The 14,198-nt window shown below is 37.0% G+C and overlaps 1 protein-coding gene across 3 annotated transcripts in view; it reads right to left on the bottom strand.

Moving 5' to 3' along the window:
- The window catches only part of ST18 (ST18 C2H2C-type zinc finger transcription factor), a 133,033-nt gene that overhangs the window by 92,728 nt on the left and 26,107 nt on the right, over window positions 1-14,198 (bottom strand). For all 3 annotated transcript variants that reach the window (XM_059724098.1, XM_059724099.1, XM_059724100.1), the window contains 3 exons: window positions 13,920-14,026; window positions 6,519-6,573; window positions 3,324-3,354 (listed from right to left, as the gene is read on the bottom strand). In XM_059724098.1, the coding sequence (XP_059580081.1) occupies window positions 3,324-3,354; window positions 6,519-6,573 (86 nt within the window). In that variant the 5' untranslated portion in view covers window positions 13,920-14,026. The remainder of the gene's footprint in view (window positions 1-3,323; window positions 3,355-6,518; window positions 6,574-13,919; window positions 14,027-14,198) is intronic.

Genomic DNA, 14,198 nt, shown 5'->3' with positions numbered 1-14,198 from the left:
TCTTCAGCTTGAGAGAATTTGAACCCACAACTCTCACTACCGAGGAGGGTGTTCTAATCTCCAAACTACAGAATACCAGGTGGAAGTACCTGCCATCTGCTGAAGCTGGCTCACTGGGCAGACAAGTGTATACAAGTCATGAAGTCAGAAGAAAAGCATGCAAGAAAAACCACAGCTTTGCAGCCTAGTGAAGCAGACACCCTTTTGGTTTCTGGTCCCTGCTATATCAGTTAAGCCAAGACTTCACTCTAAAAGTTTATGATACAGATTTTCAAGTAGTAGCAAAGGGCATGTGTAGATGAAATGGGGGCCCTAAATTGAAGCAGTGAGTTTTTAAAAACACTGCTTCAATTCAGGACCCTCTAAACCCCCGTGTCATGCAAACACCCACTTATCTGCCTCTCCGGTGGTGGGGAGGACAAGCTGCTGGTGGGGGGAGTGGTCCCTGGGCTAGGGAGGGGGCTGGTGCTTCCCTCTGAGGCAGTGTCGCCCTCCCCCCAGGCAGCACCCACCCACAGGCACCCAGCTTGGGTGATCCCAGGGGCACTGCAGCCGTGGAGGGAAGCACCAGGTCCCTGCACAGCTCAGGCACACAGGGAGGCTCCAGGGAAAAAAACAACATAAAGAAAGATCACGGCTTTTTTTTTTCCTTGGGTGGAGCTTGCTTTCCCAGGCTGCTGCCAGGCTGCCTGCATAGGTTTTCTGCAGAGCTGAGCTTCACGGAGCCCAGTGCTTCACTCCTCAGAGGAGTTTTAGTTTGTTGTGCCCCAAGTTATTTAAGGTGCTGACTTCGCTACAATGGCTAGAATTACTGTGCAATACACTGCCGACGCATGCAAACACCAACACCATTAAAGCAGTGCAAAAGTATTTAACCCACTTTAAAGTGTCGTGCACACATGCCCCCCATTTTGTCTCCATATGGATTTGCTAGGTCTAATTTATTCATACAACTTCACTGATTACAACCCTTTGTTTGGCTGTTTTGTTTCTGTAGTTTTGTAAAACACGCAACATTAAAAAAAGCCAACAAAAGCTGTAGAACCAATCAATATTATGAAATTAATAGTAATACAAATTGAGCGTATAAGCTTATGCAGTAGTGCCTTTCACACAGAAGTATCCCAAGGCACTCTGCAATAAAAAATTCAATAGGAAGTGCAAAAGTGCTTGGATAGGATAAGCCAGGGAAAAGGGAAAATTAATTAAGCATGGATTTAAAACAGTCAGTCAACATTGCATTTTGAACCTTGGTCAAAACTGAGAAAGGATCCAAATATCTACTTATAAAAGCCCAAAAATAAAATAATATTTTCAAGCTGCATTTCTTATGGAAGATCTGGAATGGCTCTTTCATAGTAAGATAGATGAGTGCAACAGGAAAACAGTTTATGCATCACTTTCCCCTCCCTGCTCCAAATATGGGCTTCCCTTTCTCTATAAGGCACACAGAAATTTTTTGTTTCCTGATTTGTACACACATAAAACAATCTGACTAGTTAGACACCAACTACCTCATTTAAATGTGCTGGTGTGGGTTTTTGTTGTCTCCAAATTGAAAGTTCAAAGTACAACACTGAATTAAGGCCTCACTGCATATTTAGTCTCACATCTCAAACAAGTGTATGTTTTTTCACATAGGCATCCCACAGCTCTGACAGAAAGAGTAATCTGTAACATGGCAGTTGCTAAGATAGCATGTGTTTCACAGAGAACAGAAAAATTGCTTGGGAAAACCTATATAAATTGGTAATGCATAAATTACAGCTTCCCTGGTGTTGCAGAAACTTGCACATCCTCTATTTTTCAAACATTTTTCTCTTAGAAACACATGGACCATCCTCATTTTTGGATGACTGCCTCTTCGGATTAATGAATCCTTCTGGTGCATAAATTAGGGATGCACAGAGGAAAAAGGAGAAGCACTACATCTCAGGAAACATGAAGCAATACAGAAAAATGAAGTTCTGGATCGAGCTGAATGAGTAATTCACAATGAATAATTTATCTGATAAATTAGCCTCTATTTCTGTTCACAAGATATCTGAAAACAGCGTACAAATTCCTCAAATTTTTCAAAATTCAAATTTAGTTTAAAACTTTTTTTTTATTATTACCATTCTTCTCAAGCAACCTGCTGCATGCATTTCATATTTGGTATTCAAAAATAGAATTATATTGTGATTGACCAGGGAAGTCACACGGCACTATTTTTGATCTCTAGATTAGCCCCCAAGTGCACATGTTGGAGTCTCTTGTTATGTGCATCACCAAAATTCAGTAGCCTATATGGTTGTTGAAGGTATGTAACCTCAGTCATGCCCAATAAATAACAAATAATTCCAGTGAATATTATACAACAATTTTTGCAGAATGTGTTTTGCACATATAGTTCAGTGCTCTTTTTGTCATCGTTGCTGCAAATGATAGGACAAACTAGCACTTGACAATAGGTTTCACGATGGAACCTTTGTATTCACATCGAACTTGCTACTTGTTATAACCTGCATGCAAATAAATGTCTGTTACCAAAACTGATTATTCTTTTCTTCTGGAGGAGTTCTGTTTCAAGAATTTGCCATTTGTTCAATAGCTTTCCCTAAAACAGGGATTTTTTTTTTTGACCTACTAATGGAAAATGTGGCCCACATGTCTGAAACTGGCATATTTTTAGAAAAGAGATAACAAAAAATATATTCTGGTATGTTCAAGTTTTAGGGTTAAAGTATAAATCAGATATTAATAATTTAAGATATTATTGTCTAATCTCCCTTAGCAAAATTTACAGTTTTAACCATCTTATTCGAGTTGATGTAAGCATGGAAAAGATCATTCTTACTTTCTACTGTTTCAATAAAACGTTTGATGGAAATAAATAAATTATACATTTTTAAGTTGATAATTTATAGATACCTATTGTTTCATAAAAGCCATTTGACAAAAAATGATGAAGGTAATATTTCTTAAAATGTTACCTATAGTGCATATTACAGCAAAGAAGAGAATGCAGAGGACTGACTGGAAACTGGATAGGCTCAGTGCATTCATTCCAACTAAAGTTAAGAGATCAACATACAAAGCAGCTCATGCCCAGTTTGCATAAATTGTTACACAATTGTGTTATAAATTGCGTTGAGGAAAAGGTTTATTCATAACCACTTTCTTTGTTTCACCTAAAAAGGGAAACCTCATCAGTACTCTTTGCAAATGAAATGATAAATCACTGAACAAATACATCATTCATTGACTTTCCTATTTATAGAAATGTACTTAACATCAATCTGAATATGAAGCAAGAAAAAGTAAACTACATGACTTCTTACCTGAGCTCCTGAGCAATACAGTCCACTTGCACTGTTAATAAAAGCAGAGGAAAAGAATGAATTAGTTTACATTTCCACTCCTGTGCTTTTTGCAATCATGCACCTGCCTGTCTGTGATGACAGGGGAGCAGCTAGCAAAACACAGGTGACTATTTCATGCTAACCACAGGATCGTAACTATTACTAACAAATGTTAACCAAATGCGCAATTCCCAATGTTATTTTAGATAAACTCAACCAAAGGAAGATGATGATCTGCAGAGAAAAAGAGCTGAGGCACACTTTAAAAAACAAACAAACCTGAGAGTGTGATGAGAAATCTTTGTTTTCCCTGAGTCTTAATTTGATTTGGGAATGAAGAAAGCTGGTGTTTACAAATACCTGCCCACACAAGGATACACAGCATATTGACAGAGCCAACAGGTGGTTTTAAAGATTACTCATGTTGCACAAGCAACATCAGTTGTTCCACTTCTGGGAAAATGTTCTTGTTTTACTACGCCAGTAGACTCACGAGGGAAAGATTCCTTCCTTTCTTCCTTCCTTGAGAGATCTATAGCTCTATATAGATATAGATCTATATCTATCTATCTATCTATCTATCGAGAGAGAAAGAATACATGTATTCAGCCACTGTGTATGGGAGCGCACACACCCACATATATATGTGCATATACAAGTGATAGTTCTCATTTTAAAAGTTTATATTTATTAGGGCTGTGCAAAGTTTCAGTCCCTGATTTGATTCGGCAGAGATTTGGCCTGATTTGGTGGCTGAATCTGTGAAAATGAATGAATCAGGAGACCCTTTAATTTCTCTGAATTGAATCAGAACCCTCTGAATCAATTCAGAGAGATTCGGAAAGATTCAGTGATTTGGATACTGACACAGTTTTGAATGTTTTTTCTATATACCTCAAGATACCAAGCAGCTTGTGAATGCTGTGATGGTAGGGCAGATGGAGTGTCCCACAGGAGCATGGGGGCTCCCCAGCGCACTCAGCAGTAGACCTGGAAGTGGACCAGAAGCACTTCTGGTCCACTTCCAGGTCTGCTGGGGAGCACACGGTGGCCCCACCACACCATCCCCCCAGCTCACTGCCTGGTGTCTCCTGGGTCTGGGGGGGAGCCCTGCGCACTCAGCAGTGGACTTGGAAGCACTTCTGATCCACTTCCAGGGTTGCCGCCAATCATGTGAGAGCCCCTCACACGCTCCTGTGGGACACTCCATCTGCCCCAGCATCACAGGGTTCACGAGCCAAGCCTGGTACCTTGAGGTACATAAAAAAAACATTTAAAGCTGTGTCAATGGCCAAATTGGTGATTTTGCAAATCATCGTCAAATTTTCAGATTTGGATTTGGCCAAATTGATTTGGAACAGTGATCTGAATCAACTAATCGAATCGCTGTACCTGATTTGGGCCAAATCCGAATTCAAATTGAATATGGCCCATTTTGCACACCCCTAATATATATAAACTTCTACATACATATATTATCTCTCTCTCTCTCTGAATTGATTCGGAGGGTTCCAATTCAATTTAGAGAAATTTAAGGGTCTCCTGATTTGATTTGTTTTCATAGATTCAGCCACCGAATCGGGCCAAATCGAATCAGGGACTGAAGCTTTGCACATATATAGATAAAAACTTTTAAAATGAGAAGTATTACCTATATGCAATGTGTATATACGCATATACTATATAATTATATTTAACAATTTCTAATCAGCATTAATGAAACCCATGCTTTCTTTAAATGTTTAAAAAGTGGTATTTCCCATTTAAAACATTAGCTTAAATGGATAATGTGCTCTTGTCAAGATGTGTTTGAATAACTTAATTATTCTGCAGCTATATCTTTGTTTAAGCTCATGAGAATTTCTCTTTTAGTTTCAATAAAATTTATTTCAAAACATTTTATATTAACAGTTTCTACATCTTTTTATGAGGGGTATTTTTAACAGTGGTCCTGTTTGTGAACAGATGATGGCATTGCTCTTTACATTGCTCTATCAGTGTGTCACAATCCTGACTTGATATCACAGTCCTGGGCTGAAATTCTGATTTTGTTGAATTAAGTGGAAAAATTGGCATTGAATCTCCCCTTCGCTGGTCAACTTCTAAGCAGAGATTGTCAATGCATAGTTGTCTGATGATATGCCATTAGCAAATTAAAAGAAACCACTAACCTTAATTCCAGTTGTGGCCTTAGCCACAATTTGAACACAGAAGTACAGTTTACCCCTTCTCCAGCTACAGTCCCAAGCCTTGATGATAAATCAAAATACAATTTGCATGTTTTTAGGAATGCTGACCCCATACAAATCCCATAAGAATCAGATGTACTCAGCACCTTTGAACATCAGGCCACACAGTTTATAAGTAAAACTTCTTACAAGAAGGGCAAAACTATTACAATGTTTATATATGTCCATTTCCCATTTACTATCACAGGCCACAAAAAGTGGTGCAAATTAAAATATTAAGTTATTTTTCTGGATGGGCTATATTGCTAGTCAACTGCATTTTCCAGATGTTTAGATCATCAAAAGCTTGTTTATATTTCAGTACTGCATTCCCATCTGTTCCTTAAGAAAAAAGGAAAAGAGCCAGGAATATCAACTTTATCATAATGTTGCAGAACCATAAATAAATATCTAAATTAATAAAACCAACCCCCAGGCCTCAACCATAAGTGTTTAGAGGGGAATAACACACCCACTAATCATAGATTAAAACTAACTGTACTCCTATGCTGGTCACCTGGGTAATTTATGCTCAATTAATGGCAAAGAATGTATAAAACATCTTTCATCTGGTTGCCAAAGTTCTCAATATTACTTTGAAGACCTCATTCAACTTAAGGCAATTTTATTTCCTTCATAAAAGTTTTAGTTTCCATAATGAAAAGCACCTTCTTATAAAATAAAAAGTACCCTTCATGTATATGAGTACTTTTGTGAATGTCTGTTAGAATATATCATGCCTTAGAAAAATATTTCTACTTAAAAAAAACCCCAATCTAATAATATTTTGTGTCTTTTTGCTAGCAGCCTGTGTCCTGGCTTGATTAAAAAAGTAGCCCTAAGGAAGCCATATACACTCTGACTGCACATTAGGGACTGTGCACAGGAACTATCATATTTCATGGTGCGATGGGCACAGGGTCGTGGAACATGCTTGCTAACTCACCCTTGGTTCCTTTTGAGCGTGTGCGCAGTTTTTTATTTTCACCATCTGCATCCATCTGTAACATTAACACAAAGTCTTCAGTTAATTCCTTGAGTTATAGAGGAAAGAGAAAGTCTCAACATGTTTTAAAAGTTTTAAATGTCCAGAGAGCAATGGAAAGCAGAATCATGCCTAATCAATCCTCACAGAAAGAAAAAGCGACCTATATGTATCTGATAAATATACTATGGGAAATATCTGTAATGGAAAAGCCTGTGTTTAACAAGGAACTGCTAAGAGTTGCTTCTTTAAGATTTGATGCCAATGCCCACAGGTGTTTATGAAGACCTAAGGTCAAATACTGTAAAGTACTGTGATTGATGCACTACACCACAGCACAACAGAATCTAAAGTAAGCCTTAGCTGTAGGACAAGACCCGGAAACCATAAGCACCTATAAATGTGTAACACTATCATTGCAAATGAATAATTTCTGAATATATTCAACAGAACATCACTGTGACAAATTCTGTCCTAGAAATGTGAGAAATAATTCCTAAGTTTTCCAAGGGTGTACTTGGTAGCTGTGTTGGTCTGAGACAAAAAGACATAAAAAAAGAGTGTTAGTTTTTTGTATAAGCTTTCCAAGGCAGTAAACATACTAGCTGTTAACATGAAGCAGCCATCAAAATGTTTTTAAGGCTTTCTAAAATATCAGTCTATATTTTTACTCAATCTACAGTAATATCATCTTATATTAATAAAAAGAGATGTTCACCCAAAAGAATTAATTTACAACAGGCACAAGCATGAAATCCTTTGCCAATTAAATCAGCTACATCTTGGGTACCAGATGGGCCAGGAAGGCAGTGTGCAGATTTGGATGAGGGTTAAGTGAGGGCTTGGGGTTCATATTTGAGAATGAATCAGGGCTAGCATTCCAGTTTTGACTCTTCAGCACCAAGACCTTTTGAGCTGCTGTTGTCAGAATTCTGCCTAAAATATCAGAAACCTTGCAAAAATCAACTGTTCTGATATTTTTAGCTATGTCCAAAATAGAATCAGAAATATGCACCTTCTTCTCTTGCATCCACCCCAGAACCATAACTGTAGGGACAAGTTTTCAATTCAGGAGTTTTTTTTGTTGGGGTTTTTTTTGTTGTTGCCAGTTTGTTGTGTGGTTTTTTGTTTTGTTTTTTACAAACCCCTGAAATTCAAAGGGATTAAGATTTGATGTTTGGGTATGGAAAGTCATTATGACATACAGCAGCTTGCACAATGGGTAATTTTGACCTAAACAAAATATCTTCTCAAAGGTACCACTGGCTTTTTAAGAAATAGCCTATCCATCAACAGGAAGTTCAATGTAGAAGACTATGCAGAAGTCCTAAATTCTTAAATAGCCTCTATTAGTAATTCTCTGTGTGTTCTTGGACAGGCTAGAGTATCTTTTGTGTTTCTTTCCTTATCTTTAATATGGGGATGATAAAACTCACCGTTTTGCCATTCATTTATCTCTTTAGCAGAAATGTGAGCCCCAGCACCTGTTCCTAGTAACTAAGCCAGTTAGTAATGAGATGCATGGGACGAGTTATGTCTCCTAAGGTTACAACATGGCAGTAATGCCACCCTGTGGAGATCACTTCAGCCCCAAGGCTGGACTAGTGTGCCTGCAGGTGCTTGTGCACTTCCCACAAATGGAAGACAAAAATCCATGTAGCATTGGATTCCCTGGCTTTCTTTCCTGCTGCCCTCCAGATCATTGGTGTATGAGGGAACTGTGTAGGGTTTGAGGGCAAGGGGAGCCCACACAATAGCAATAAGGACCCTGGAAGATATTTAGGAGGCAAAAGCTGCTTTCTGCCTCTTGCTGTTTGCAGATTGCTTTCAAGATGTTTTTATTTTAAATTCACTGATCCATTGTCAAGGTCTTGCTCGGTAGACTCAAGCATACCATAGGACAGTATTTATCTAACTCAGAAAAAGAAAGAGCTGAGTCAACCCTTTTTGAGGTGAAACAATACTTCTCTAACTCTCTACCTGTTTAAAACTCATTGCTACAAATTATTCCTCAGGACACACACTAGATGACAAAATACACATTACAGAAGAGAAATAAGTTAAAAGCTTAGGCAGGTCTTTGGAAATATTCTCTAATGTGAACAACTGTGTTGTTTGGACCTGAAAGTGTGAAATCTGAAATGAAAATATAGCTTGATCAATCTGCATTGGTAAACCAGACAAGGTTACATTTTACATGATTAAAATTTACAACTGATCATTATGTGCAGGAGGGAATAAAAATAAGTTGTTTGCTTTTATTCAGTAGGGGCTGAAGGCTCTTCTTTACTTGTTACTATCCTTAAAACCTGAGAACGAGTTGTTGCAATGTGACTGCAATGGTAATGGGAAACATGGCTCTGTTCTCTGATGCTGAGTTGTGATTGAAGGCACTGACCTGCCATAGACTTATAATAGGGGAGCAGGTGTGGCAATGATGGACTTTAATTTCCTTTAATAAACCTTTTATGTGCCACACTTTTACTGCCATTCTACGCTCTCCAAGGTCCTGCACATAATAGGTTCATTACTTTTGATTACTATAGTCTATTGAGACAAACAACTCCAGAACACACTATATATTATGTTCAGTTAAACCAATATAGACTATTTATCCACTGTGCATTATTTCACCTGCAACTCTACAGACAAAATTAACAACAGCTCCTGTAAGCTAAAACTATTAAAACCACTGGTACTCCTTTGTCATCATTTCATAATAAATACCACACCAATCACTATGCTGCTCTTTTAATTATGAAACAAAAAGTGTTCACTGCTTTTACTGAACAGCAGTTACTTTGGTCTAAATAGCATGTTTCATTGTGATGAATATTTAAGAAATGTACAATGAGTAAAAACCAACAATAAAATTAGTATAGGTGATTTTTTTCTATTGATTTTCTTTCTTTACAATCATTTGAATTTATGACAGATGTTTAAACAGCTTAAACATTAAAATGTCTAGGCCTTCTTGGGATGGTGCACAATGCATTGTAAAATCATCATCTTGTGAATGTCTCTGCTGCATGTAAAGTGGATCAACTCACACCATGCCCCAAGTGTTGAAATACAAATAACACAAAACGCAACTATGGATAAAACTGTGAAAATCAAATATTTGGCAGTAACCAGCTCCTGTCTAGCTGACAATTTCCATGAAATGCCCCCATGAAGATGCTTATTTTTTGATTCTGACATCACTTGGGATGTACACAAAGGTAAATCTAGGAAGTTCCTCGTTTTTTTTATTTTTATGAATTTATTTAGTACTTCAAGTAGAAAATCTCAGTCAAGACTACTCCAGATTTTTAATCAAGAATGGCAAAAAACCAAAATTATCTTCTTAAGGATAAACTGAATTTAATAACTTTAAAGGTAACGTTTCCTTTGAAGGCATTTTGCCATATATCTTGCTATTACTACATATGCTAAAGGCCTGATCCTGTAAAGTGCTGAAAGTGATGAAGACTGGAGATAATCAGATCCTCTCAGAAGATATTCATGCCTACTGAAGCCAACTGCTCTTTAAGGTTAATACAATTGTTTCTGTAAATAAATTATATGACTCTAGTATGTATCAAATACAAAGTTCTTGTTTGTTCTTTTACTGGAGAGGTGATTAGCTGCGTTGGTCTAAAGTCAGGGAGAAGGCAAGACAGATTTGCACCTGATAGGCTTACTAAATCGAGATGGATAAGCTTTCATAAACAGCAGCTTGCTTAATCTTCTTTGCATCTGATGGAGTAAGCTGCTACTTATGAAAGTGTATGCATCTCTTATAACAGTTTATGCATTTAGTAATCTAGCACATGCATATCTACCATGCTTTCTGTTGTACTGTATTCTATCCATCCAAGTTAGGGTGTTTCATTGAAACATTGGCATACTATTTAATTACTCCTCAAGAAAGTTGAATCTGAATGTGTGGTCTCATATTTCAGAGTCAAACACCATGAGTTAGTGGATTCAATAATATACCAATTATGGCCCAGTAGAGAATTCCATCAGCTTCACCCTTGCTTCTTTAGAATGTGAATGCTTTTCTTTAAATAACTCTGGACAGAAAAAACTTAACTAGATTGTTTTCTCATAATTAGAGACAGATTCTACTAATTTGAATAATGCTTCTTGAACTGGATTTACAAATTTGAAAAAAAAAACCTTCTCTTGTATCCTTTTCAGCATCCCATTGGTTGGGACATACAGTACAAGAGGCCCATAATCGTGCTCACAGAAAACTGACTAGGGTTACTTACAAGTACTGTAGGCATCCTGTTTTATTGAGATTGGAGTAAATTATTATATGAATGCTAAAATGAACAATTCTCCGTATAGCCTGGAATCAATTACTTTATTAATGTAATAGCAGCTGTGGCTGTTACTGTTCAAATTGTTTCAGCATTCCTGATTATGGCGACTAAATCCTACACCTTACTCAGGCCAGGTTACTTGAGAACTGCTCCTGGAAATACTCATAAGATTGGAGAGGACCAGGATTTGCCTGTTTGCGGGGGCATCTGAGCAGGCTTATAACTTGGTTCAAACAAACAGCTAACAGCTGAAATGTGGCAGAGGGACTTAAAGAAATCTTAGCTAGGAAGTAATTGTTTTTTTCTATCTTTCTAACTTTAATTTTAATTTAATAGTTTGAGAGAGAGAATGTCACTTTGGCATATTAGCAGGGAAATGAGAGCAGGGTGGGAAAGCTGGCACCAAGGAAGGTAAAAAGTGAAATTTATATCTGGAAAGAGCAAGGCATGAGGCCTATGCATCTCTTGCATCCTATTTTCACTTGCACAAAGGAGTGATTTCAAAGGAGTGATTTGCACTGAGAGACCTTTAGACTCTGGGAGTGGCTGTCTGCAACCTTTCACCTAACTAGCTAGAACAGGTAGAGATGGTTAGTTTTAGCTGAGGCAGAGGGATATAAAAATAGAACCTTCACAAAGGTCTTACACAGCTGGAAGCACCGCTGGATTTCAAAGTGAAAACTGCCAACCCACTTACCTAAACCAAGTTTTACCTGACGCTGATATGTTCGAAATAACAGCCATTGCAACCTATCTAAGCATTAATTATTTGCATATCCATTTTTAGCATATACTTAACTACACATTCCCATTCTTATCTAACACCACATGCAGACAGAGCTAAAAGATGTATTATGACTTATCCAAGATGTTTTCCAAATATGAGTTCACACAATAGACCACTAGGGCCCACTGCAGCAATCATTTTCATTTTAAAAAGTCCCCGTAAACACTTTTAAGAGAGTGTCTTGCTCCATTTTTTAAATTTACAATGATGACAAGAGCCAATTCCATTTTTGTCATGAGATTTTAATATGGGAATTTTGATTTTAGGCAATCATGTGGCTTTATCTTGCATGCATTTACCAGCGGGCACAATACTTAGTGCTGGGAGTAGCCCCATAAAAGTTAAAACAGAGACAGACACTGTAAAGTGTTGTGACCAGCCACATGTACCTGCAGTATTGTGCTGCATTGTGACCTAACAATAAGTGTGAAACCTACTCATCTTTCTGCAAAAATAACAAAGTGTGACAGTTCTGCCTTGTCAGTGTTTTTAACAGCAGTTGTATGTTTCTTCTGAAAAAAAAAAATCACATGCCTTTAAAGCCAAATGTATGAAAAAAAATTGTTTCAGTTTTGCTTTCTGCACTAATAGTAACAACAATTAAAGCAAACAAAGCAAAGCAAGCAGCAAGAAAACTTTCAAGGGCAAATAAATTAGGAAGAGGTCTAAGTAGCAGTCCCTGAACAATATATGTCCTTCTTTTTTTTTCCCCATGTGCACACTGATTTCGGTGTAGTTTGGAGTAGTTTTTCTTTCTACAACATTAAATATTAAAAAGTATGAGAGGGAAAGATGTACTACATGCATATTACTTTCTTTGTAGAAATCATAGAGATTATCTACTGTAAAGTATTATTACATACTTTAGAGTATTTCTATAATAATTTTCAGGGGCACTCCCATATTTCATCCATGTTAATCTCATCTGAAAAAAATATTAAAATGGGTGTTATTTCTGAAGACATGCATGGCTCCCTGAAGTTTGATTACTTCTTTTCTAGCTCCAAATCCTTGATTCTGAGACTGCCCCTGTTTCTTTTGCTTATGACACTGTCCTTGAATCCTTCTCAGAATGGCATGGAAGTGATTCCTTTAAAATGTTTTTCTCCCTCAAAAATTAAAGTAAGTACAATCTAAAGCTGAAGGCACATTAATTTGGAGTCTATATAATATGTAATCCATCTGGAATGCAGCAGCCTATGTGAAGGGCCAAACACTATATAAGTTTTTTGTGAAGTAGGATGTTTTTCATATGGGACTTAATACTTGAAAATGAGCTGCAGTGAAATAAACCTTAGATTGGAGACAAGCTTGAATAGCTTTGTAATGAGGATGATTTATTTTGATTCTCACTTCTGATTTCTGAGTTGTCACTGCTGTTGTATACTTCATCCATGCAACTTTGCACAACTGGCAGTGCTGAATATAAACCAAAGCCATATGTTTATGTCCTTTTGCCAAACGACTACAGCAAATAGTTCTATTATTCCCTTAGGTAAGCAATGTGTGCCAAGTATTTCTATTAGTCTGCTTTACCAAGGCATCAGAGGGCAGAGTCACAGCTTTATGAAATTAAGGGGCAACTGCTAGCTTTATATAGTTAGAACGAATGTATAAAATTTACCCTGCACAAAGATAGCACAAAACAAGCTGAGGCAAGACCAAATGTAATGCCTTTTCACATGTAGTAGTTTTGGAGCATAAGAAATATCATTATTTCCTAGATTACACTGGTAGGAACACTATGAAGTTTTAATACTTTGATTGTTCTTGACAACATTATAAGAAAAGTAAATAAAACTCCTATAGGAACCTGCAAACTTTTACAATGTTATAAAGTAACGCTTTCTCCATGGAAATATTTTTTTAACAATTAAAATCAACATGTATCAACCAAATAAGCCATCTCTTATAAAAGGAATTCATATGGTACGTTTTAAACCATTTTTGCAAAGGGGAATGGTTTGTGTAGATCTGAAACTATTTCTGCATCTTGCCAACTCAGTGATAACAGAGCTAGGTTCTGAAACTAAATAAAGGCAGACATTTAAGTTATTTAAAGTGTTAATACATTTGGTTATTGCTAAACACCTTTATACTTGATCCTGTTAAATACTAGCAAATGCAGTTGGGAAAACAAAGCAAAACAAAATCCATATCTGCGGAAGAAAAAAAGAGTGCTACTAATGAATTTGCATATTTTCCTTTAGTACAGAAACATCTTTTTTCTTCAAATTAATTTTTATGAATAAATTCTCCCACCTTTGCCTGCTTCCTGGTGCTATTATGTGCAGATTCCAAATGACAAAATCCGTCACTCTGTCCAAGATATCTTGTCTGATTTAACAGATAATCCTGAAATTCATTCTCTGAAAAAAAGTATGCAGATATAGTGAATAAAATACAGATGAAGTGGAATGGATTTACACTACCTGGGCAAAATGTCCACGTGCAACACTTTTGTGAGAGTTTTGGAAGGTTACAGTGTAAATGCATGCAGATGTTTAAGGGTGCTGATAACAGGAGAAAAAATGCAATTTT

The sequence above is a fragment of the Alligator mississippiensis genome, chromosome 3 (genome assembly GCF_030867095.1).
Source record: "Alligator mississippiensis isolate rAllMis1 chromosome 3, rAllMis1, whole genome shotgun sequence".
Classification (NCBI taxonomy): Eukaryota; Metazoa; Chordata; order Crocodylia; family Alligatoridae; genus Alligator; species Alligator mississippiensis.
The sequence above is the reverse complement of the archived record's forward strand: the minus strand, read 5'-3'. Positions and strand labels throughout refer to the sequence as shown.